General features: G+C 45.6%; 1 protein-coding gene across 1 annotated transcript in view; it reads right to left on the minus strand.

The window, feature by feature from the left end:
• Positions 1-23,682: 23,682 nt before the first annotated feature.
• OTOA (otoancorin) overlaps positions 23,683-27,134 on the minus strand; it is a gene marked incomplete at both ends in the record, with an annotated part of 59,889 nt that continues 56,437 nt past the window's right edge. Inside the window, 2 exons of the mRNA XM_081256241.1 lie at positions 23,683-23,753; positions 26,253-26,448. Of these exons, the coding sequence (XP_081112367.1) occupies positions 23,683-23,753; positions 26,253-26,448 (267 nt within the window). The remainder of the gene's footprint in view (positions 23,754-26,252; positions 26,449-27,134) is intronic.

Consider the following 27,134-nt stretch of genomic DNA (forward strand, 5'->3'; position numbering starts at 1 on the left):
GGCATGTGGGATCTTCCCGGACCAGGGCACGAACCCGTGTCCCCTGCATCGTCAGGCAGACTCTCAACCACTGCGCCACCAGGGAAGCCCTCTCAAGCCATTTTTGAACCTGCTTGGGAGTCTGCCCTGCTCTCCCTAGAAAGCCTCATTCTGTGTGAGCAATAAACCTTTTTCATCAGTCTTGATATCTGAACTAAATTGGGGGTGGGGGAGAGTACCTGTCCTCTTTACAGAGTGACCACAATAGTACCTGGCACATTATGTCTTTAGTAAATGGAAATTAGTGTTACTTTTATTTCCCCATTTAAATTGATGGATATCTGTAAACCTGATAGTTATCATATTTACGCTTGGATACAAGAGAGGCAGTTTTTAATCTAAGTGTTATCCTTGATGCCAAAGATGTTAGAGACTTCCTGTGCCAATGGCAGACACTTCATGTCACAGGATCCTGAGAACCCACAAAAAAAAAAAAAAAACACTGAATGAAATCTTAAAGGATAAACATCTCCAGATTGAGGGAAAAGGCTGCACATATTGGGTGTTCAATAAACATTTGTTGAATGAATGGATGGCCCCAGTGTGTGGGATTTGAGAACTGATTAGACATAAGGCAGAGAAAAGGAACAAGTCAAAAATATTTCAGAAATCAGGAATGAGAAAGTTGCCCTGATATGCTTTGTCCCTGCACTTGGCAAACTTTAGTGATTAAGAGAACAATGCTTTTTTAAAAAGTTTTGGTAGTGAGACATTCAGGAAAACCTATCAATAAATAGCAAGCCTGATCCTTTTTAAGACACTGTGTCTTAAAATGTGTAGAAATAATTCCAAAAAGATTAAAAGCAGTGCAGAAACCAAGGAACCATTTTTTTCTATATCATATTGATCACTCCACGTGGAACTGGTAGCTATCTTAGAAAAATTGTGGTTCTGAATTGCTTTTACCTCTAACTCTGGACCTCTACTCCTAAAGGATTGTTTCCTAAAGGAAAACACTCAACCAGAAAATTTTAGCACATCAGAATCTCTCTAAAGATTAAGAAGTCTCTGGAAAGTACTGAATGTCTAAATTGAAAAGTTTTTGCTGTCACATTCGGGTATAAGTGAAATAGTTCTTCATATCCCTTTCCTTTTCTGTCTGTAGTTCACCTACGACAACTATTCTCTCAGAAGTGAAATAAAATTAAAGTCCATGACACTGAGTGTCAGTCATGAGGGGACATGTGCCCAAGTCTGCCTTTGCTGAAGTGTTTCCAGAGACACCTGTCTGACATCAAGGCTTCACTGAGCTTCTTTTCTACTCACTTTCGCATAATCCAAAAGTCACATTTCAGATACACAGTTTCTACTGCGATGACCTCATTAGGCCTAGCCACCTCTGTAATTCATTGAGAAGTCTCTTATTTAAAGGTTTATTCCCCCTCTCCAGACTGTGTGGGTTGAGTTTCTCCCCATCTGGGTTGCTTGGAACAAAAATAACTACCTCAACTCCTTGTCACTGAAGCAAGAGGAGATGGCATCAATTTCTCAGAACAGGATGTCATTCCCTTGTTAGCTACAGGTAGGACATTGGAGTGGCCCTCCTTCTGCTGACCTTGCTACACAGTGCTCCCACATCTGGCATTTGACCTCCAGAATGCCAACAGAAATGGGACTCTGAGTCCAGCAACTTCATGATGCTAGAACACAGGAATCTGAGGCCCCAGCTTAAATGATTCCATTGGTTTGTTTAGTGCAGGTCTGCTTCCACATAACCAAGGGATGGCCTTTCAAACTGGCAGCCAAACTTCTCAATCATTGGTTGATCTGAATATGTAAACCTCATCTTCTAGATCCAACAAAAAGTCACCTATTGGCTGTACTTCAAGGGAAAGGTCAAATTTGGCTGCTACCATTGGAACCCAGCACACATGGGACTGTTAAGAGATGCAGGAAATCTGACCTTGTGGCTTTTCTAATCTTCCCTCTATCTTGATTCTTCTTTGGCACCAAGGTAATTTTCCTGCTTAAAGAGTTATTTTATTAGGGCAATGGGCAAGGTGCACGTTCCTTGACTCAGTGCTTTGAAACTTCCATTAAACCACCTTCACTATTTTGACTAGGTATCATTTACTCTATTATTTTCTTAGCCTTGTTTCTTAAGTCACTTGTAACTTATATTTTTAATCTTAAGCAATAATATCTAAGAGCTAATGAGTCTGGTGTGTTATATATTTCTTTTTCTAATATACAGTATACTAAATACCCATTCAAATATTTTTTAAATGTTCAAACTTAGTACCATTTAAGATAATCTTACATACCATATGTAACAGTCAAGATTCAGGCAGGACAACAAAAACTGAACAAGTTTATTTTATCAGAATTTTTTAAGCAGAGAACTAAAAATGCAAAAAGGGAACACTTGAGTTAACACAGAAATAGTAACTGCATGAAGTAACTACCATCCCAAAGGAACAGAGGGAAGTGTATGGGGTTATTAGTACCTAGAAGCTTGAGGGGCTTCCCTGGTGGTCCAGTGGCTAAGACTCTGCACTCCCAATGCAGGGGGCCTGGGTTCCATCCCTAGGCAAGGAACTAGATCCCACATGCCACAACTAAGAGTTCTCATGCCGCAACTAAAAGATCCCACCGGCCGCAACTGAAAGATCCTGCATGCCAGAACTAAGACCTGGCACAGCCAAATAAATTAATTAATTAAATTCAAAAAAAAAAGAAGAAGAACCTAGAAGCTTGGGAGCAGAGACCCTGGGAGCTGAGACTCAGACCTCTGAGAAGGAGTTGATGCCCAGACAGTGCTGGTGTCTGTGAAGGGCCTCCCGAGGCTGGTTCTGGGAGTGTGGGCGACAAAACTGGAAACTGGAACACCTGCTGGTGTAATCAACTGCCTCTGCCGAGGTATAGAATCATTACTGGAGCGATACTGGCGGGAAAAGAAAACAAATAAGAAGGAAGGCATCCCTTCTCCTTCCTCCTTCCTCCTTCCTTCCAGTTTCCCTATTCACAGAGCATCCAGCTGGCAAAGGAGAAATGCGGTTCCCAGATCCCCAGCCTCAGAACCGCTGAGTGGAGTCTAGAAGGAAGGGTTAATGGAGAGACAATAGCTTCACAACCAACACGCCACACTTGGCAAAATAAAATACTTCCATAACAAATGCTCAGAAGATAAATGCCTGTTTGGGCAAATATGCTCGTGTGTTGTGAGAGAGAGAAGTTGGAACACGCTTTCCAGACCCCTTCAAGGCCCAACAAACAAATTATAATTTAGACAAGTCTGGGATTCTTCGCAGCTCAGCTTGCGGTGAGGGTATTAGCTTTGCAACTCCAAACAAGCTAAGCTGTCTGTACAAAACCTGGCAGCACCTCGCTGGAAAGCCTGGAGCTGCTGAGAACACAAAGCTTTTTATTCCTATTTCCAGCCACAGGCGTTGAGCTGGCAGATGGGCGCTGTGTCTAGCCCTGGGAAAGGATACCACAGACCTTGCCTCCAAAGAACCCACCACCAATATGGTGAGGCAAGACAAACTCTCAAAAGTTTCCACAGTGCAGCACAAATTACCTTGGCCATGTGTCCTGTTATTGCTAGCTCCTGCTTTGAAATCTCCTGTGCCTTCCAATCACACAAATACTTTACTTTGTTTGCAAATATGCCCTTAATTGTGCACCCCACCCTGTATCCCACCCTTTACAGTGTGGCTTTGCAGCTCCTCCCATCAAGAGTCGATTTCCACAGCCCTTGTTTGGGGTGGCTGTGTGACTTGCTTTGGCCAATAGAATGTGGCAGAAATGATGGAGTGCCCGTTCTGAACATGGGTCTCAAGAGGTCTTGCATGCTTCCACTTTCTCTTAGAACCCTGCCACCATGTGAACAAGCCTGCCCGAGCTAGCCTAGTGCAAGATGAGAGACCAGATAGAGGAAAGCCCAGGTGTCCCAGGCAACAGCCAACCTACCCCTAGAAGCAGAGGCACCTACTGATACACAGGTGACCTCAGATGCAAAAGGGACCTCAGCCTAGATCACGAAAACTACCCAGGTGAGTCCAGCCTACATTTCCAAGCTGCTGAATCATGAACCGTAAATTACTGCCATTTCAAGCCACTACACTGTGGAGTAGTTTGATATGCAGCATACGGCGACACGTGGCCAACAAAGCTGTAGGAGAACTTTCTCTGCTCTCTCTCCAGCCACATATTTCATTTCTCTCCCCCTCATTCACTATTCTAATCCCTCTACCTGATCACTGTTTCCCCTCCCTCATCCACCAGCCAACTCTAACACTATTTTTAGATCTCAGCTTAAATACTCCTTCCGCCAAGACCTCCCTCAATCTTTAATATAAATTAGATCCATATCTTATACTCTTGCACAGAATATTCTACATTTTCCTTCAAGGAATGCATCATAATCTGTAATTATACATCTACCTGTGGGATTCTTTGTGTAATGTCTACATCCTCCAGTCTCCAGGAAGCTCCATGAGGACCTCTCTGTACCCAGCACCTAGGCAATGCCTGGCACATAGCAGGTGCTCCATGAATTATCTGATGAATGACTGATGGCTTCCAAGTTAGACAACTGGGCATCCTTAATACCAGATCCTTAAGGAAAGAAATAAAAGCCTATTTGAAGGGTCAAAGGAGAAAGTGGTGCCTCCTCCTCTTCCTTACTATTTTACCCATTCCTGGCACCAGTTCAGTATGCTTGGAATGGATGTGACTGATGACAGATACAGAATTATTGCCTTGCCTGGACCATGATTCTGCCAGGCTCTGAGCCCATGTAGCAGAGGAAGCTAATTGTCCACAAACATCTATCCCTCCTTCTTCCTTTTATATTCCCCCATGGGGTTTTAACAGGGTACATGGCCACCCTATTGGAATCTCACTTCTCAGCAACCGGGTATGACCACGTGACTAAATTCTCACCAAGGAAATGTGAGTGCAAATGATGTACCAGCATCTTCATCGCTTTCCTTAAAAGGAAGTTACTGGTCCTCAATTTCCTCTCACCTTTCCTATGAGCTGGAACTAAGATGCGGTGCTGGTGAGTCAACTTTAATCACAAGGATAAAGGTGAACCCCCAGGGGGTGAAGAACAATAAGACAGAAGGAACTTGAGACCCTGGATGAGTTCATGGAACCAAGCTGCCTACTCAACCCTGGACCAACCTCCACCTGAACATGGAAAACAAATAAGCTTTAATCATGTTTTTGAGGCATTGTATTTTAGGGCTTCTTTGTTACAGCAGCTCAGCCTGTGGTCTAACCAATACACCTCGCCAAATCTCCTGTTCCTGGGAGAGTCAGGAAAGAGATGGATATAGAACATCAACTCCACCAGTCTTGGTCAGTGACCAGAGCGCAGAATCTTACAATGTTCCTTCTCCACATCCCCCCACCTAGTTCCTGTCATCAGACGACAAATTTCCAGTGGTTCTTTTCCCTTGCAGCTTTTACATTAGAATGAGAGCTTACCGCCCTGGGTCCTCCTAAGACTCACTCAGGAAAGTAGGACACATAATCATTTTTGGTTTAACCCTTTATCTTGCTGAGGCTGACAGAGTTTAACAGTGGTAGGAATTAGAACATTCTAATCACCAACTCATGATGACTCATGCCAAAAAAATATTTAACTCGTTATACATTTTAAATTGAAACATACTTAATGTCTTAACCCAAACAGAGTCTGTACCCAGGAGATTCCTTACACAGGTGGACAGCTGGTCTCCTGAACTTTAAGAAAAGCTCTTTTTACACCAACGTGCAGAATTTCTCAAACTTTCCTATCACAGTTTCCTTAACTGGGCAGGAAAGAAAATTTGTACCCAAAGATGTTTAGGGATTTAACACAAAGTAGCCTTCCACAAGCAGGGCATTTCTTTAAAGTGTTATATTTTATCTGTAAAATTCCAATGCAAATTGTTTACATAGTCTGCTTGTTTTAATATGAAATAATGTTTTCATTTGTTTGCCATAATTTTTAAGTCATTAAAATATGTTCGACCTCACTCATAAGAAGAAGAAAAGCAAATCAAAACTACGATGACATAATATTTTTCACCTATAAAATAGGGAACATTTTTAAACGTGATCCTACACTCTGTTAACAAGGGTATGAGAAAACAATTCTCTCCTCCCCGCCTGGTGGGACTGTAAGCTGGCACAGCCTGGTGGGAGGAGAGGGTGGTTAGACAATAGGTATCGAAAGTTTAAATGCAAAATATAAATTCAACCTCTGGGAATTCGTTCTCCAGATATTCCTGGACATCCGTACAAAGACACGTGTGCAAGGACTGCATTCAGTGCTACCTGTAATAGCAAATGACTGGAAGCAGCCTCTGTGTCAATCAATAGAAGACTGGATACATGAGATGCAGCGGGTTGTTATGTGGCAGTAGGTTCTGGGTGGGTTCTCTGAGAAGCAGATGCCCGGCAGAGTGTAAAAGGTTTATTGGGGAGTAACAGTTATGAAGCAAAAGGAAAGGAAATAAGAGTGAGCATGTGGGTGAGGGAAGGGTGCCATTAGAGCCCAATTTAGGTCCCCACCAGCCCAGAGGGAAGCCAAGATTGCCTGTTAGAGAAACAGCCAGGCCCTTGTACCACCACCTTGCTCAGTCCTGGGTAGGAGGCTGCCCCAAGAAGAGTGTGACCCCAACTCGACACTAAGGGGGGACCCTGAAAAGGGCCCAGCTTAAGGCTATCAGCTCCCCACTCCTTGCAGCTGGGCAGCCAGCCCTTTCTCAAAGGCAGGTCTGGCGCAAGAGTCACCCATATAACAAAGAAGAAAGAGATCAACTTGCACTTCCTAGCATGGAACAGTCTCCAGGATGTATTGTTAAGTGAGAAATAATAAAGAGCGAAAGAGAACACAATGTTTTGGAACTAGACAGAGGCCTTGGTTGCACACCAATGTTGTCACTGAATTGTATACTTTAAAATGGTTAATTCTGTTATGTGAATTTCACCTCAATGTTTTTTTAAAAAGAGAGAGAACGCAGTGTGATACTATTGTGTTAATAAAAAGGGAAATGCATTTATGTGCGCAGATAGGTGTGGACAATCTCTGGAAGGAGCTGCAAAACACTAGTGCTGAGAAGAGAGACTTAATTGTCACTGAACCCCCTTGATACTGCTTAATTTTTTTGCCATGTGCGTGTAATTACACCCCCTCTAAAAAGAACAGCATTAAAGAGGTTGTTTAATTGTTCTGATGAATGAATAAATTACTTGCCATCAGGAAAAACCAATTAAAAATTCCCCAGAAGATTATTATTAGCAAGACACCATTACACTGATCCTTCCATTTCAGAAAATGCGGCCTCTGTCCAGGTGCAGGGCCATCACAGGTTCAGTGCTGTCCTTTCTCTCAGGGTCAGAGGACTCCAGAAACACAGACACAGTACATTTCTGAACTACATGGCAAGTATCGATACTTGCTAGAAAAGGAGAAAAATTATATCTTGATGAAAAGTGTTCACCAGCTGCTATCCCATTCAGCCTGAGCAAATTAGCATGTCGTCATGGACTTCATTATTTTAGATGGTGAAACGGCCAAGCCACTGACATTTCCCCTTTAATCACCGTGTAAAGGACTGGCTGCCCCTGGGTCTCTCCACCAATTGCCCAAGTGTGTCTTTTGAACCCATTTGATGGTGTCACTCAATAAGGGCACTTTTTTCATCTTGCCTGCCTCTTTTTGACCCAAAATAATTTCAACCATTTCTACAGCTCCAGGCTCCACTAGGTTTTCTATTATCACATGTACCTTTCACATTTCAGTTAGCGATTCTAAACTGACCTTGAATGAAGAGACAATTTTTTTATCTGTTTGTTTGATTGTATTCCTCATTGTAATGTTCCAAGCCAAGACTTTTCTTTTCAGTTACAAAAAACACGAGTGCTTGCTTTGCATCCAAAGTCACACAATTAGTTTTTCAATGTCTCTGCTAGCGTTTTGTTTCATGCAATCAGTCCTCAGACTTTTCTCGACGGAGACATATGGTTTGGGCCCATTTTAGCAACTCCATAATATAACCAATTATAAAAATAAGCATCTAAGAATATCTCATGTTTCTAAGATTGACACCAGCGCCCACTACTCGATTGCTGATTGTGGCTGGCAGTGCACTCAGCGTCTTTGTGGTCAAGTTCACTAGCAAACTCAGAAGCAAAGTCATATCCCAGGTGAGAAACAAACTTTGGGTTGTGTGGACATGCATCCTTCCATGTTACAAGTCACTGATTTTGAGATTTTGCTTCAAACTCTTATACCTTCTAGCTGAAAGTACAACTTTAAAATATTGCTGTTTAAGAAAGTAAATGAAAAATGATACTGAAATCCAAAAGCTAGAATTGTCAGCAATCCTACATATCTTTGTTCATTCATTCATTCATTTATTCAACAAATATTTATCGAGTGCCTCTTTACATGCCAGGCACTGCCTGGGGCCCTGGAAATAAAGTCAATGCTGGGCAATAAGAACAAGGCCCTGATCCTATGGAGCTTATGACCTAATAGGGAGATACAGATGTTAAACAAATCATCACAAAAAACAAATAATTACATATTGTGAAAAGTGTTCTGAGAAAAATATATCACTCTTACAAGAGAATAGGAGGCCTGCTGTAATTTGGGAAGTTAGAGAAGTGATATTTTAAGGTGAGAGTGAGACCATGTCTTAGTCTCTTTGGGTTGATAAAATACCAGACATTGGCTTATAAACAACAGAAATTTATTTCCCATAGTTCTGGAGGCTGGAAATCCAAGATCAGGGTACCAGCATGGTTGAATTCTCATGAGGGACCTCTTCTGGGTTATGGATGGCTGACTTCTCGTTGTGTCCTCACACGGCAGAGAGCAGGGAGAGAGAGCAAGCTCTCTTGTGACACTTATAGGGCACTAATGCCATTCATGATGACTCCACCCTCCTGACCTCATCTAATTCTAGTTACCTCCCAAAGGCCCCACCTCCTTATATCCTCACATTGGAGGGTAAGGTCTCATATGAGTTTGGGGGGGACACAGACATTTAGTCCACAACAGACTTGAAAGATAAGTCATTTCACTGGTCCAAAGTGGAAGGAAAAGTGTTGAAGCAGAAGGAAACACTTTTGGAAACACATGGTTGGCAGGGACCAGACCATGCTGGGCTTTACAGGCCACGATTAGAGTTTGGGATTTTACGGTAACGTTAAGGGAGGCTTTGATGGTTAAAATGAAGGGAATCACCTTAGCAGATATGTATTTGTTTGAGGTTTCCCTGGCTTTTGTTGAAAGAACAGCCCAGGCAGGAGACAAAATAGAAAGTGAAGGGATCAGGTGAGAGGCTGCTGCCATGGACAGTTGAGACATGATGGTGGCCTGGAGTGATGACAGAGGAGACAGAAAGAAGTGGGTGAATTAAAGGTAGGTTTTGAAGGGACAATAGACAATACTTGGAAAGACAGCGTCTGTTCAGAAGCAGAGGAGTGAGAGAGGCAGAGTGTCGTGGATGACAGCAGAGCATATGACGCATCCCCTTTGGAAACCAGTCTTCCAGACCCTCTCCAACATCATATCCAAGCCTCAGTTTCCTCCTCTATGAAACGAGGACACCACTACTTACCTCTTCAGGTGGTCATGCTGATTGAAGAGGATAATGCATGGAGAGCATCAATGGGCAATGCTCGAAAATGGTCTTCTTATGATTATCCCCTTTTTGCCCCATATCGTCAACTTTGCCCTTTGTAATATTGCTATTCTTCAAGTGAGCTAGATTTTGTCCTCTCTTTGCCCGTCCACTCACCTCCACCCAAACCTCCTCTCTATATTCCATTTGTGTAATAATGAGTTTACCCCTTCTCGGTCCATAAGTGCCCCCGTCATCAACGTCCACGTCCAAGGCAATTTCTTCTGGGATGCTGAGCAAAGAGCTGGGTTCTCCTCTACCATCAGCAGGTCCTTTAGGTTCTATGATCTATTTAACAGTCCCTCATCTTTCATTATTTTTTACGGCAAGTGGGTCAGCTAGATTTGTCCCATCATGGTTGCTAGGGCATTTACTCAAGAAAATGAAGAATAAAATATCCTCCAACAAGGTATTCTGGATATGCTCATGGCCCACACACAGTTCTCAAGGAAGAGTCCTCTCTTCCTCTTGATGAGGAAAATCATATTGGCTCCCTCACAACAAGGGGATGTCATCACAGAAATTTCTAACATGTAAGTTGTTGGCTGTTCTCATAGAGCTTAATTGCAACTCCTTGGGCCAGGAGTTACAGAGTTTGTGGTAGCTGCTTCTGGACAATACCCCAATTAAGTCAATTAAGTAATTAATAAATAAATAAAGCTTAAAATCAATTGGAATAGTATTATGCCAACATCAATTTCTTGTTTTTGACAATGTAATCGGATTACATAAATATCTCTGGGGAAGCTGGGTGACGAGTATTCGGAACATCTGTAACTCTTGTACATCTTATGTTATTTTAAAAGAAGAGGTTATAATTTTAAAAATCAAATGCAACTTAAAAAATTAATTATGGCAATCTGGTTTTGAAACACTCTGCCATTTTACTTCTGCATGCTCTGAGGAGGAACAAAATACATCACAGATCATCAAAGTTGCAAAAGCAGAATGGAAAGTCACATTAAAAAATCAGGCAGACACAAGGCAACAAAAATACCTCATTGACAGAGTCTGAGTTTCAAGCCGATTCTCACAGAAGCCTGAGTGGTAGCAGCGGTCCCCAGGTCTTGTGGCAAAGTTTATCTCCTATCCTGGGGCTCTCAGGACCCCAACGCAAGAGCCCTCCACCAAGCCAGCCAGCCCCAGGGCCGTCCCCACCTTCCTCAGCCTAAATCCTGAGAAGTTCACTGGGCTGAAATGTCCACCACAAATTCGTTCTCCCATAACCCTTGGTACAAATGTCCCCAAATACGCCCGGTAAACTCACATGCGGGACTGAGAATAACAGTAGCTAACACTGTTAGCACATCCATCATCTTAATTCCCATAACACAACCAAGAGTTAGATAAAAGAATCCACTGTTAAACCAGCAATCCTAAACCAGTGGCTCTTCCACATGGTTTCCAACTCCCTTGGTAATTAGGGCCTGTCTCCCCACCCCACCTTCATTTCTAACCCTTCTGGAAACCTTTGCCTCCTCCTCTGAGGTCAGAGAACTTATAAGTAAAAAAGCCCCATCTTTTGAGACGTGGAGGGAGGGGAACAATCACTCTTGCCTTAAACCAAGATTATGAAAAATAAACTCGAGAGAAATTTTAAATGCCTTTGAAAAGATTTATAAATTAGATAACATTTGTCCATCTCTCTGCTCTTTAAAATGATCACTCATGCACCTGAAGTTTAAGCAAAGAAATCCATTAAACAAACAAGCCCAAAATCATACAACACAGATTTAGAGGTGTATCCCTTCACTCTAATGAATGTCCAATTCAGAAAGCCATTTTGTCTTCAAACAGCCCTGAAGGTTCCTATCTTTGCTATCTTTCTGTATTGTTAGCAGAAATACTACATCTTTGAAAAGAAGAAAAACCTTATTCCCAGAGCTAAAACAGAAAAAGCTTTGAACTATTTAGGGATAAATCAACTCATAGTTACCAATAAGCTGAAAAGAATGAAAGAGACTATCTCAAACCAAGTAGGCCCCTCTTACATATACAGTATTCAAGTGTTAATTTCCAAATCAGCCTTAGAATATGCACATATACATTCAAATTCTGCTGAAATGTCACACAAGCCCTGGTTCAATCAGATAAACAATTTAATTCTTTCTCTAAGGAAGGAAAACTCAAGTAAATCTTCTAGACCCTGATTCAGGTAGATATTACCAATCTCATCTAACCTCGTTCACCAGGATGGCATTCCTTATAACTTATACACAAATTTACCTTAACTTCATTTAAATTTTAAAATGCTTCTCTCAGCTGAGTGGCTGAGTTTTGTAGTGAGGAGGAATAGAAGGTACCCGCAAGGCCTTCAAGCACAGTTGGACTGTGTGTGCACTTCACAAAGGCACCTGACCAAGGTGATGAATGAGGTCAGAAATCAAGTCCTCCCTCGGATCACTTGTTAAGCCATCTGGCTTGGTCCAAAGAGTTTCAGCCAAAGGAAGGGATGCCTTTTGGTAATTGGTCCACTATACCCAGAGAAGGAACTACTTTTAATTCACCTGTACAGAAGTGGCACCTCTTTGTAATTCACCTAAAGAAACATAGGTGTCAGCTGTGGCCCTGGACTCCACACACCTGTAGTCTGCCACCCCCAGGTGATGCACGTTCCACTGTAGGGAGAACCAGGCTTTGTCCACAGCCCTCCCCAGATCCAGCCCTTCCCTGCTCCTGCCTCTCAGCCTTCACCCTTATTTTCAACTTTGAACTTCCAGTTCCATGTATTTCAAGACCCATTCTTTCTGATTCTTATTTTACCTAGAAATTCAAGTACAGATATTTCCCGGAATACTCAGCCCTTGACATGTACAGACACATACAGTAAAGCGCACCATACAGTTATTTCAGAGATGAAGAAAATGTCACCTTATAGATGAACACACAGAGTAGTCCGCTGCCCAGATGAACACCAAAGAACCTCAGTATCTGGAATTTAAGTTTCTGTCTTATAGGATCATACGAAAATAGCTGGACAGATTGCCAGCAAAGTTAGGGGCTATGTTTGTGATAGGTTCGATTTAAAATATAGGACACAGGGCACATGGGGAATTCACCTCAGGGGCTACTGGAGAATCTCAAAGAGATAGATTGTTATGCTCTAGAGTTTTATGACAGGCCTCTCTGATCAGGAGACACATGCATATACATGAAGATGCTGTCAATACAGAAAATCAGCAGGGTTTCAAATAGAAGCCCCAATCTGTTGACTAGTCAGCCACTCTTTTTTTTTTTTCTTTCCTTTTTTTGTAAAATTTTTTTCCAGCTTTTTTAGGGTATAAATGGCAAATAAAAATTGTGTGTATTTAAGGTGTACAATGTGATGTTTTCATAGATGTATACACTGTGAAATGGTTACCACAATCAAGCTAGTTAACATATCCAGCTCCTCATATAGTCATATTTTCTGTAGTGAAAACACTCAAGATCTACTCTCAGCAAATTTCAAATACACAATATAGTATTATTAACTGCAGCCACCATGCTGTCCATTAGATCCCCAGGACTTACTCATTGTACATAACTGAAACTGTGAACACTTTGACTAACATCTCCCCATTTTCCCCAACCCTTAGCCCCTGGAAAACACATTTCTACTCTCTGGTTCTGTAAGTTCAACTTTTTCAGATTCCACATATGTGAGATCATACAGTATTTGTCTTTCTGTGTTTGGTTTACTTTACTTAGCATAATACCCTCCAGGTTCATCCATGTTGTTGCAAACAGCAGGAATTCCTTTATTTTTTAAATTGAATAATATTCCATTGTATGTATATACCATATTTTCTTTTTTTTTACTTATTTATTTGATTTATTTTTGGCTACGTTGGGTCTTCGTTGAGGTGTGCGGGCTTCTCATTGTGGTGGCTTCTCTTGTCGTGGAGCACGGGCTCTAGACACATGGGCTTCAGTAGTCGCGGAATGCGGGCTCAGTAGTTGTGGTTCTAGAGCGCAGGCTCAGTAGCTGTGGCACATGAGCTTAGTTGCTCCGTGGCATGTGGGATCTTCCCAGACCAGGGCTCGAACCTGTGTCCCCTGCATTGGCAGGCAGATACTTAACCACTGTGCCACCAGCGAAGCCCCAAAAGCATAGAATTTAAAAGATTTTTCTCCAGTGGCATGTACTTCTCCTTAACGTGCAACATGAGAATGTGATTCGAACACTGTCATAAGGCCATTTTCTTTGTTAGATGAAATTTTGTTTGCATGCATTTTTCAATAGCTTTAAGCTGTTGAATAGCAATATATGCAAGAAAGAGCTGAGAGACTTATGTAACAGATATTTTCTAGATCTATAACCTGCACTGCTCCCCAAGAAAGATGGGCTGTGTTGACAGAGAGGACAGTGTTCTGCTGGACACCTGGAGGAGTTTGTCAACGAGTTTGGGAGTAGACGTTAGTAAGAACTAAAAGTCTCTACAAAGTGGACAGAGAAAGAATTGAAAACCCTAAGGAAGATAATAGTCAACGAAGCTGGACACTGCCAAGTTGAAGAGTGCTATCAAGAGAGAGGAAGAGGGCTTCCCTGGTGGCTCAGTGGTTGAGAGCTCGCCTGCCGATGCAGGGGACACGGGTTCGTGCCCCTGTCCGGGAAGATCCCACATGCCACAGGGCGGCTAGGCCCATGAGCCATGGCTGCTGAGCCTGCGCGTCCAGAGCCTGTGCTCCGCAACGGGAGAGGCCACAACAGTCAGAGGCCCGCATACTGAAAAAAAAAAAAAAAAAAGAGAGAGAGAGCAAGACAGAGGATTCCGCAGCACTGGTGGGCCTGAGGATGCAGAGAAATGCCTGCTGGATGGGTTAGTTAGTCATTCATTGCGAGATGTGCAATACAAATCCGACTTCGGTCTCTCCATTGCAATCATCAGTAAAGTTTAGATTACTGTATTAGCTACATATCACTGCATAACAAATCACCTGAAGACTTAATAGCTTAAGACAACACATCTTTATTATCTCACAGTTTCTGTGGGTCAGGAATTTGAGCCTGGCTTAACGGGGCCCTCTGCTTCAGGCTCTCTCACATGTTGCAATAAAGGTGTCAGCCAGGTTTCATCTTAAGGCTACACTGGGGAACACGTTGTTGGCTGAATGCAGCTTCTCATGAGCTGTTGGCAGAGGCTGCCCTCAGATCCTTGCCGTGGGGCCTCTCCCTAGGGCCACTTACTACATGGCGGCTGGATGTATCAGAGTGAGCAAGGGAGAGCGTGTCAGAAAGAAGGAAGCCCCAGTCTTTTGTAACTTTATCTCAGGGACAACATCTGGCTACATTCTACTGATTAAAAACAAGTCATTGGACCCAGCCCACACTCAGGGAAGGGTGTTACACAGGGGTATGAACACCAGGAGGCAGGGATCATTGGGGGCCACCCTAGAAGATGCCCACCACATTTACCCACTAGCGCTTTTGTGTGAATGGGTTATTATTTGAGATGATTCACACCTGGGGCAATGAGGTGCATAAATAGTATACAATTAGGAGGATCCCAGAGGCCGTGATTCACCAGGAATTCACAGAAACCCAGGTGGGGCTTTGGTTTTTCCTTGGTCATGAAATTGGGGGGCTCCTATAGCTGATTCATGTTGTTATAAAGCAGAAACTAACACACCATTGTAAAGCAATTATACTCCAATAAAGATGTTTAAAAAAAATTTTTAACCAAAAAAAAGTAACTGGGGGGCTCCTCACAGGCTGGATAGATTCAGCTGACCCCAGATTAATTTGAGAATTGTATCCAGGGTCATTAACTACAGGTGCAGTGCCCAGCTAGCTATTCCTGAGCCAGAAGTAAAAGGAATGCATCTTCATGACATCAATGACAAACTTCCTCAGATAGAATAGGGCAGCATTAATTGACCTGATTCATCCATGCTGGAGGTGGACAACCACCCCAAATCAGAGGGACATTGGAGAAACTTCTTTGGGACTCCCTTTGCAGCCTTTGGAGAGTGCATTCTTTGGCACTGGTTGTTCTAAATGGATCAGTCTTGTCCTGGCAGGAAAAGGATGGCACACTCAAATGAGGTATTTGAAGAGAGTTTAATGAAAAGAGTATTGCAGAGGTACAGGCAGGGTTAAGAGAAAATAAGGAATGGGAATTACCCTGGAATGGTCAGCAGTGGCAAGCCCTTACCCCCAGGCTAAAAGAGAAAGGGATAGAGAGGCTTCTGGAACCCAGAGAGCATTGTAGCTGTCAGACAGAGCAGCCCAAAGGAACTGTGGCCTTCACGGAGGACGCGACCCTCAGGCTGGCAGAAAGGGAGTCAGGACCTTCCAATCTCCTGCTTGGCCCCACTGCCCAATCCCAGCTGCAAGCCAGAGGCAATGATATAAGTGGAGAGTGGATCTGGAGGTACACACAGAAAAATATCCAAACATAAACAAAACACCTGGCAGCTTGATCTGAGCTTCTAAAAAGTGCAGAAGTCATAGCAATTCTCCTAGGAAAGAGCAGACATCGGTAAGCGCTCCAAAGCTGCCATTCCAACCAGCATGGAGAAACACAAAATAGCTTTTAAAATAAAGCTACGACTGCCCAGGACTAGAGGCTTTACTGGGAAGTGTAATACAGGTTTTTGAGCCTCGGGATGCTGTAAGACTGTCAGTTCTTGCGGAGGGTGGGAAATGAAGAACCATAATATCGTATTCACAGAGATCCAGGCAGCATTCTTGCATATCAAGCTCCATTCTTTCATTGCTTTAGCCAAGTACTTGACAAGACTGGTATGGGTGTCTGACTATGGGAACAGTCACGAACTATACACAACAAAGAGAAAAGCTCCCCACCTCTTCTGTGCAAAGACCAGGGAGGCCTTTACCAGAAGTTATACGACAAGATGCTGCTGGCTGCCAGTTAGAAAGTCGGACTTGCTAAGAGCAGGCTGCTGTGCCAGCAGACCCAGGCTATACAGGAGAACTAAAGGCCCCTGTCCTGCACCCCAGAATTCGTGCCCCGCATGATGCTAAAGCAGGAGGGAAAAAAGCAGGAGATGGTATTGGCTGCCCTGGGGGGGACAGGAGGCACCACCCCATTGGACAAGCAGATCCAAACTTGAGTACTTGGAGTCGGCCGGATATGACTAAGCCACCTGAGGCCAAATTCCCAACTAGGAAGGCCCCCGGAGGGTGAGAGGAGCAAATCTCCCACCTCAGATGAGTGTCATCTCCAGAATAAGCCTAGGGCTCAAGGCAAAAACCTTGACCATTAAAAGGCTATTTCATCATCTATGTAAAGATAGTTTTTAAAACCAGGGTCCCTGTAACCCATCAGACACTCAGGTGCATCTGAGCCACATTCAGGCAAAAACAGTGTTGTTAGGGGCCCTGGGAAGCCAAGATATCCATAAACTATTTGTTATAGAGAAAATGACACTTTGTGATCAGCTGCACCCACAATAAAAAACAATCTGCAGACATCCAAAAATTAAGAAAAAGGAAGGCAAGAGAAGCCATTCCAATCAGTTGTAAGCATCAGAAAATCCAACCCAATTTTGTTCATGTAACTGAATGATCCACAGGCAGATTCGCAGGTATGGTTTGATCCAGGCTCCAAAAACTATTACTAGAACCTGTGTTTTCTCACATCATCCCTTAACTCCATTCTTCTCATTCCATTTCTTAATTCCATTCCTTCATACAACTTCTCACAATTTCAAGATGGCTGAACAGTTCAAGTTCAGAAGGAAAGAGAAGCTTTCTCTCTTGCTCTCACTCTCTCGTGCACGTTCTCTCTCTCTCTCTCTCTCTCTCTCTCTCTCTCTCTCTCTCACTCACTCTCGCTCTCGCTCTGTCTCTCTCTCTCACTCTTCCCCCCGCCCAACAGTTGAATAAAAATCCCAGGCCTGGCTCTCATTGGCCCATCCCTGATCAATCACTGTAGACAGGGGAAGCTGACTGGTTTCAGTGAATCAGAGCCCAGCACTGGAGCTGAAGGTGGGATTGATCCCACCTAATCCACGTGAGCAAAAGTCCCAGGGGAATGTTCCCAAAGGAAATTCACAGTATTGTGAGGAAGGAGGAACTGATGCTAAGTCACTCTAAATGACAAATGCAAAAGATAAATAAACATACCAGGCCTCCCTCCTGCCAAGAAGCAAAAGATCCTAGAGGGAGAGACAGAAAAGGAGTAGGATGCCCACCCAAGGAAACTCTGGTGGGGTGGAGGGAGGCCGCAGGGGGTGCTCATGCTCATGGACAGGTTTCCAGGCTAAGCTTAAATTCCAGAGCGAGTCTATTTCAACCACAAATGGCCACCCAGCTCTCAGCTCCGTGTACACCTCAGTCACTGCCTCCCCTGCATTTGTTGCCCCTTATTCTGTGTCTTAGTTTTCTATTGCTGCGTAACAAATGGACAGAAACGTAGCAGCTTAAATAACACACATTTATTATCTCACAGTTCTGTAGGTCAGAAGGCTCAGCATGGCTCAACTGGGTTCTCTGCTCAGAATTTCACTGGGCTGAAATCATGGTGTCACTGGAGCTGGGGTCTCATCCGGGGCTGGGGTCCTCCTCCAGGATGGCTGGTTGTTTGCAGACTTCAGTTCCTTCTGATTGTATGGCCGAGGTCTCTGTTTTCTTGCTGGCCATCAGCCAGGGACCTCCCTCTCCTCCTAAAGTCCACCCTGGGTCCTTGCCATGTGGCCCCCCCGTAGGCTGTCACATTCTGAACAGTTCTGTCATCAGGAAGGTCCTGGCTCCTTTTCAGGGTGCACCTGATCAAGTCAGGCACACCCGGACAATTGCCCTTTTGATTAACTCAAAGTCAATTGATTAGTAACCCAGTCATGGGAGTGACATCCCCTCACATGCACAGGTTCTGCCTGCCCTTGTGGGGAAGAGGTTACACGGGCCGTGCACACCAGGGAGTTTGGGGCCAGCTTAGAATTCTGTCTACACAGTTTGGTAATTGAACTCTTCTGGAATCAGCCCTTTCTTGTTCAGTCAGTGTGATTTGGGGTAGGATTTGGGGTAATCTCCTAACCTAGCCTCAGCCAACTGGTGTACTCCACCATCCCAGCCACAGTGGTCAGTTCAGAGATGTCACCTGCCCCAGGCAGGCCCAATCAAAGTGAATCCAGGGACTTTTGCTGACATGACCAGGAAGGACCAAGTTCTCTCTCTCTCTCTCAATAATGCTAAAGTATTAGGCTATGAGTCTAAAGCTGATGGTGGCCACCATGAAAGTAGAGCCTGCCTAGGAAAGAAGCCAAATCTAAAGTCAGAGTCAAAAGATAGCAAGAGGGAAGCCATCTCCTGGGGATGTTGTTGGAGCTCCTGGATCCAGCTAGGCCTGAATCCAGACCCTTTCCCAGCTCTCAGCAGGGACATAAGTCAAGAGGTTCCAGATACACCACCTACAGGTGACGTGGAGGGGCTCCTGCTAGGCTGACTGCTCACCCAGCTGTGTGGAGAGGAGGAGATGCCATCAGGAATCAGCAGCATGGAGGTGATGGTAAGTTCTCCCCCCATGTCTGAGATACAGGGAGGGGCCTGGAAACAAAACCCTAAGTTAAATCTTCTAAGATAATGTTTGCCTGATCAAAGGTCCTACTGAGTTCAGTTTGGTGTGAGGAGGAAAATGAAACATTTACATATTCAACAACATGAACACCAACCATGACCCAGCCTACTGGGGACTACTGAACAGGAGGAATATGGCAGTGAACAAGACAGTCAAGGTTTCTGCCCACAGGGGCTAAATGCTGGCGAGTTATCATGCCCATTCCTCCAATCCCAAATCCTTCCTGGTGTGAGAGGTCCTGGAGCTGACTGGACACTAATGGGAACCCGCCAGCCTGCCCATCAGTCTCAGGTTCCCTGACCCAAGATGTCATGGTGGAGAGTGGGGTCTCAATGGGCCTGACATGACAAGGAGCAGATGAAGATGATGGGGGAGATCTGCAAGGGAGGGTAGCTCAAGGCCAGACTTGTTGACCTCAGTCACTTCAAAGTGTCTTCCAGCTTCCGGTGTGAATGGAGGAGATGACACACACCTGGGAAAGAGCCAGATGGCTTCTTCAACTGGGGCATTCTCCCCTGAGGATGGGCCTATGCACCTATGCCATGTGCTATTACTTGACCTGAAAATTCTTCTGGGAGACTCCAGCTTACAGAGCCTTGACAGTACCCGGGAGTGTAGCTAAGCTGTAGGTTGGAGGGAATGATGTTGGATCAGTGAGTGCTCAAGGGGAAATAGTTCAGTAAGTCATTAGATATGAAAGCTGCATGGCAGAGCAGGTAGAACAACCATGTTATGGGCATAAGCTCTGACCCCTGAGCATCTGGGACCTGATTTCTATGACCCCTGATCTTGAAAATGGGAAATAAGGGGAAGTTAGGGGCCATGACAATGTATCAAGTAGCACAGCACTTGACAAAGAGCTTCACAAATGGGCGTGGGTACATGGTAAATGATGGGAATGTGAAGAAAGGGATAGAGTGCATCACCTTCCTATCCCCAGCATGGGACCAGCACTGTGCAAGGAAGGCATGTTGATGACATGGAGTATAAGTCAGCTTTGGCTGCAGTAACAAATAACCCCCAAATCTCGATGGCTTCCCTTAACAAATATTTATTTCTTGCATATGAGTATTCATGTTGGCTGTGGCTCTCCTGGGCTTGGCTGACCTCACCTGGGTTCTGCTGATCTCAGCTTGGCTCCAAGCTGTGGGTTGGGCTCAGGTCTGCTCCTCATGTCTCCTCACCCACAGGTCTCCTCACATGAGGAAGCAATTGCCAAGAGGTCAAGCCAAATCACGCAAGCACGGGTAAGACTGCTGCTGGTGGACTGTGTCATGTCTGTTCAACGGCCAAAGCCCAAAGTTAGCAGGTAGGGAATTAGACTCTACCTATTGAATTGCATGACAAAGCCACACAGCAAAGGCTTGGATGTTCCACCCTAACAGAGGGAGTGAGCAGAAGATTTGAGAACAGTCGTCTAGTCCTCCCACCCACCCACCCTGCATCCAACAGGAGTGTTCTGGAGGGTCTCAGAGACTGGAAGGAATTCCTCAGGGCCAGAGTTCTCCTGGGAAAGGACAGCCCCTCCCTCCAGATTTCATCAGCATGTATCTGATCTGGCTCATAAAAAGCCAGGATGAAAGTGAAGGCAAACAATGTAGGTTGCAGATGTCTCCAAGGATCAGACAAGTTATGTCCCTTTCTAAAACAATCAGTACCTGGGGCAGTGGAGGTCGAGAAGTGTAAAATGACCCTCCTGTGGTGGCTGAGAATCCCAAGAATTGCTGGACATCCTGGATGGATTTGCAGAGAGGACACTCACTTCTAGAAGGCTTCAAGACATGCACTTTGTAGACGTCCTGCTTAAGACACTGTGTGGTCTGGAATTCTGCCGGGCTTAACTGTTTATTATATACATGTTTTATAGGGAGGCAATATAGATGTTTTAAAGGACCTCAGGAGGCAAGGGTGGGCAAAGAAATTTTAAGGACAAATAAATAGGGAATATTTAATATTCAGTTGTTTACTGTCTCTTCCATGACAGCATTTCTTCAGTAAAGCCAGGTAAACACACACGCACACACACATTTGCACACGCACCCACACACACAGCCACCTCTCCTTGGCAGTGAAGCCCATCCCAGCAGCTGTGGCTGAAGCCCTGGATTCCAGGACTAGAGAGAATAGCTTAATTCTCAGCCCCACTGGATGGCAGGCTGAAGTTGCAGAAAGACTCCCACTCCCGTCAAGCCTGAAGGTGGGGTTCTGTAAAAGGATATAGCTGAGAGATATTCAAACATTTTAATAACCAGTACAGCACAGGTCCTGACCGATCAGAGCCATGGCCAGCACACTGTGACCTGCATGCCAGTGTCCGTGATCTCTGCAAACAGCTGGGAGAAGTTGCAGAAGGTGGAGGCTGGGAATCCAACGGTACAGCTGACATTGAAAGGTGAACGGGAGTGGCACCTGCGCTGTGACCCGCTGCTTTCCTGTGTGCAGAGGACTGAGCATTTCAACCGTAGACCCCAGGGGTCCTGCAGGGCATAAGCTGGATTTGTCTTCCTGCCTGAGGCAATCACCAATTATATGTGCTGTGAGGCAAGTTGGCCTCCTGCCAGAGGAGGAGAGGACGGGATCTACAGAAGCTCTCTCTGATCTAACTCATTAGAGAAGTTCAAGAGTACCCATCCAGGAGGCAGCACAGGGCGAGATAAAAAGTCAGGATTTAAATCCTCCCTACCTGAGAGGCCTCAGACAAGGGTTTCTTACCTCTCTCGGGCTCTCTCCCCTCATCTGGAAAAAGGGAACCAACAGCATCCACCTGGCAGGATCGTGATGACGATGACATGAGCTAATGACACAGCTAAAGCCCTCAGACGCAGACTTAGCCTCCAAAACAGGAGCTGTTATTGTCATCCACGATGGGAGGAGCAATCCAGGAATTAAACCAAAAACAAATGATCAGAAGGGAAAGTGAGACGCAAAGACTACATGATATTGGCAGTGTGAAGTCCAACTCCAACGAGATTGTTGTTATTGTTCCTGCCCAGGATAATCCAAGGCTGGAAGAAAGTGGGAATACTGAGCGAGGTCCAAGGCCCCTCTGATGGGAATCTGGGCAGACACATTCTCACCCAGCGTCCCTCTCCAAGCAGCTGGTCCAGCCCAGCTAAACTGGGGCTCGAGTTTGTAACAAGACAAACGATCTGTGCTAGAGAAGCAGCACTAGTTGCCACTTCCCTGCCAGGATGAAAGAAAACCAGATCAGACCCCAAGTAACACCCACAGAGCCACACTCTCCACACCCCGGTCTTTTAATTTTCTGTAATAATCACATGTGACATCTGAAAACACACCAGCCTCTATAACATCTACCTAGGATGCTGTTTAAGACCCACCCACCTCTGATGGAACACCAGGGATTTTTGGAAACTCAAGCAGGCTCTTCCTGTCTCCAGATGAGACGTCCACTGTGGATGTGACCAGGAAAAGGGCCCAGAACGTGCTGGTGGCTACACAGAAGTACTCAGGATGCCTAAATTGCCACCTAAGTGATGTGGTGCGAAACAACTTGGTTGGCTGAATTTGAGAAGGCATAACACCTGGGAGGCGGCAAAGCACCCCTTCCTGAGCTCTGCCTTCCTGAGCCAAAGGCCAAGAGCATCCTGCGAATTTCCAGAGGTAACTCCATCCCGGCCTCCAAAAGGATTGGGCCGGTGGGTGCGTTTGTTTTGCTGTGCCATAATCACAGGAGTGACTGGCTTACACAGTTTTTTTTTCTTTTATTTCAACCCATCCCCAAAGCCCAGAGCAACTTAAAACAAGAGGAGCCACCACCTCCATCAAGAAAGGAATATTTTGAAAGTTTAACTGATAATTCCACAGCCATTCATTCAGCTGCCTCCCAAGGAAATGGAAGGCATCTGGAAAATGTATTTTAAAACTGATTTAACGTTGAGCCATGTTAACTGTTTTAATTTCCAAGCAATGCAATGCCCACCAAAACATCAATTAGTCCCAGCAATCAGGCAGGAATATTGGCGTCTGTTGCGGGATTTATTTATTTCAGCTCTGCGAAGTATCCAAGAAGGAGAAATCCAATGCATCCCACAGCTCCAAGGAGGGGAAATTAAGCCAGAATTGAAGCCGTATCAGGCCCTGGCAAAAACAGCGCCTTTGCCTGCACCCACTGCTCTCCGGCATCTCCCTCTGGAGGGAGGGCAGTAACTTGTACTAAGGTCTTCATGCTTTGACAGGAAACACCCCTCCCTCCCCAGCTTCTCTGTCTGCAAGCTGGAAAACTAGGGAGACTGAAATGAGGCTGAGAATGCCTCCCTGCTGAGGACACAAGCCAGGTTAAGAACGTGCGAGATCATTTTCAACAATTATTCTTCCTTTTAGCGCCTCCTCAATTCCAAGGCCCCGGGATCTCTCTGCCCCCACTGAGGCTCTGAGTCGGGGTGCGGGACTCCCACCGTCTGCAGCGCCCTCGGTCTCCACGTGCCCTGGGCAGCTGCCTGGGCCCCAGGGCAATGCGCAAATGCCACTCACCACACGAGCCTGGGCATCAGGACCAGCAGAGGGCAGCCCAGCCCAAGACCCTGGGAGACCCAGGCTCCTAAAAGGAAACAAGACAAGAGTGCACAGGAGGTCTCAGCAGCCCGCCGAGGGTGGATGCACCACGCCAGCTCCCTGGGCCTCTCCCTGAACCACTCACTAGATCTCGCCCAACCTTGGTTTGCTCAACTCCTAAACAGGAATAATGACCCCAAATTGCAGGGGACAGAAAGGCGAATTAACTGAGATTGTGTGAATCAGCGACTACCAGAGCTGCCTTAATCATAAGAGTCACCTGGGGAGAATGCTAAAAACGCAAATTCTGGGATCCTCCCTGGCAAATTCTGATTCAGCAAGTCTGGTACCAGGCCCAGGAATTTGGATTTTTAAGTATCACTCCCAGATGATTCAGATAATGAAGCAAATTTACGAAACAAGAGATTAAGTGCCTGGCCCACTGGAAGGGTTCACCCAGCTGCCAGCACCAGCTCAGGCCTGTGGGGTGAAAGGAAGGAGGAGGAATCTAGGCTTCTCCTGCCTGGCTGAGCATCCATCAAAATCACAAATGCACAAACCCTCTGACCCAGCAATCCCACTTGGAAGAGTTTACCCTGCAGATATACTTGAACAGATGCTAAAGTATATAAGGTCATCCGCCGCAGCATTGTTCATAACAATATAAAAATAGAAACAACTGAATTGTCGTCTACAGAGATCTAGTTAACTACAGTTATGCCGTAGCCAGAAAAATAACAATTGCACGGCTCCTAGGTACGGATATGGAGCTACCTCCGAGGTATATTGTCAGGTGAAAAATGCAAGGCACAGAACAAAGTGTATAACAAGTTTTGTAAAAGTGCAGGGATAAACTATGGATATGCATAGAGTATCTCTGGACAGATACACAAGCTGGTGACACTGGTTGCCTCTGGGGAGGGGAACTGGGCAACTAAGGAACAGGGGACGGGGGAGATAGCTCACTGCACACCTTTTCAGACCTTTCGTATTTTAAACCAGGTGCATCGCCTACTGTGTGCATTATATAACATACACAAAACACTGTAACATTTTAAAATAACTTTTAAATGTATGCGTATTATATTTCAATGAAAAGGCTTTAAGATAATAGTAAGTCAAAGGGCGTGGCTCTGGTTTGCAGGTGCCATGTCTGGCCACTTGTGGCTACAGAAATTGGGAATTCCCCAGTTTGCTATCCCCAAGGGAGGCTGGGGCAGACCTGGAGACGGCGAAGCACCAAGCTTCACTCTCTGGGTTTTTGCACTCACTCTTCCCTCTACCTGGGACACTCTCCACCTGGCTGCGTCCATCTTCTCTTCTCTTGGTCTGCAGCTTAGGAATCACTGTCTTCTGGAGGTTTCCACGGACGCTCCCCGCTTTCCCAAGCCTAGGTAGCTGCCTCTCCCGAGCATTCCCTGGGGGCCTGTGTCCCCCCCCTCACAGCACCCCTCGTACTGCCTCATGGTCGCCGGGGTGCAGCAGTTTCCCTCACACCCACGCTGGACTGGGAGTCCAGAGAGGACCGAGGACACGCCTGGCTGGTTCACAGTCACCTCCCCAGAGCCCGGCACCAGCTCAGTCCAAAGGCGGTGCTCGCTAAAGACAGAGGAGTCACAAAGAAGTGGGAGAGGGAGGGGAGGGGGAGAGTAAGACAGGCAGGGAGGAAAGACGGGAAGGAAAGCCACACCCCCGGGCCCTCTGTCTCAGCTCAGCCCTTAGTCACCACCACCACCCTCTGCTGCTTTCCTCCCCTGGTCTTAGCAGATTTGAAATCTTCTTTATTTATGAGACAGCCTTACCTGCCTTACTCACCTTTGTATTCCCTGCTCCTACCGCAGGCTTGGCACATAGTATTAACAGGTGCCCAGTATACGTCAATTGAATGTATTAATTAATACTGAACGGTGAGGAGGGAGGAGTAAAGGAACCACTGACAGGACTTAAGTCCTAAGAAATTCTGATTCAGTGGGTTCTGGGTGGGGTCCACAGGCTGGGTGGGGTCCACAGGACTGGCAGTTTTTAAAAACTCCCCAGTGGTGCTTCCCTGGTGGCGCAGTGGTTAAGAATCCGCCTGCCAATTCAGGGGAGATGGGTTCGAGCCTTGGTCCGGGAAGATCCCACAGGCATTGGAGCAAATAAGCCCAAGCGCCACAACTACTGAAGCCCGCGCTTTAGAGCCCGTGCTCCGCAACAAGAGAAGCCACCGCAGTGAGAAGCCAGCGCACCTCAACAAAAAGTAGCCCCGCTCGCCGCAACTAGAGAAAGCCCATGTGCGACAACGAAGACCCAACGCAGCCAAAAATAAATAAAAATTTTTAAAAAGTCTCCCCCCGTGATTTTAAAGTGCTCTGGAGTTGAGAATCATTTACATGTGCTTGGTAGGGACTTTGGATTTTTCTGGGAATGCAGGATCTCCAAGGACTGTCAGAGAGCCCACCCTGAATTTTAGGAACCTTCCCGCTGCCCGAGGTCTGGCAGGGCGGACCAAGAGACTAGGAAAGGGATTAGGAGTGGGGGACCGGTCTGGGTCTGTCCGGCTCACCTGGAGGAGAAAGAGAGGAGGGGGTCCGGGTGGGGCTGGCGCTCGGAGGCGCGTCCAGCCAGGAGCGTGTCTTGGCGCCATCTAGCGCCCGCTGGAGGCTCTGCAGCTGCAACATGCTGAGCTGCCGGCGCTGGGCTGGGGTCACGGCCGCGGCGTTTTCCGGGCCCAAGAAGGCGATCTGCTCCGCGGACAGCTCCTGCAGGGGAGAGGGGGTTAGCGCCCTCAGAGGCGCCCCTCCGCGGCTTTCCCAAACCTCGGCCATCCGCCCAGGACCCGCACACCTTCGTCGTACCCATGTACCATTTGTGCTCCTCTTTAGGATTTTTACTTAAAATCAGATCACTCTTTCACTACTAAAATAAACTTATTTTAAAATGAAAAAAATTTAATGGAAATATCCAAAAATGGAAAATTGGAATGACTCGCAATAAGTACTCATTTAAAATATGCCATAATAAATAAAACGACACTGTTGAATTGTAGCTATATGTGTTGGCCAACGATGTCTGAACCCGAGGCCTCTTAAAAAACAGAAAAAAGAGGGGATTTTAAGTGTTATAGAGGTGTTAAATACATTTTAGCTCCAAATCGAGACTTCCTCCTCCAAGTAATCAGTAGTAAAGGAGAGGTGAAAAGGTGACAGTGTTGTTTAATGCAGTGCAAGGTTCCACCCCACCCCACCCCCAATGCTTCAAGTCCCCCACCTGAGAAACACTGATGTGGAGGAGAAAACACACACCTAAAAGGCAAAGACCTGAATCTGTGTCCCAGCTCTGTCACATAACAGCTGTGTGACCTTGGGCAAGTTTCATAGCCTCTCTGGGCTTTTGGACTAGATGTGGGATGGCACAGGTAACTCGTCTCCTAAGTGATTCTAACCCT

This window comes from Mesoplodon bidens, assembly GCF_964165515.1.
Source record: "Mesoplodon bidens genome assembly, chromosome: 15".
NCBI lineage: Eukaryota > Metazoa > Chordata > Mammalia > Artiodactyla > Ziphiidae > Mesoplodon > Mesoplodon bidens.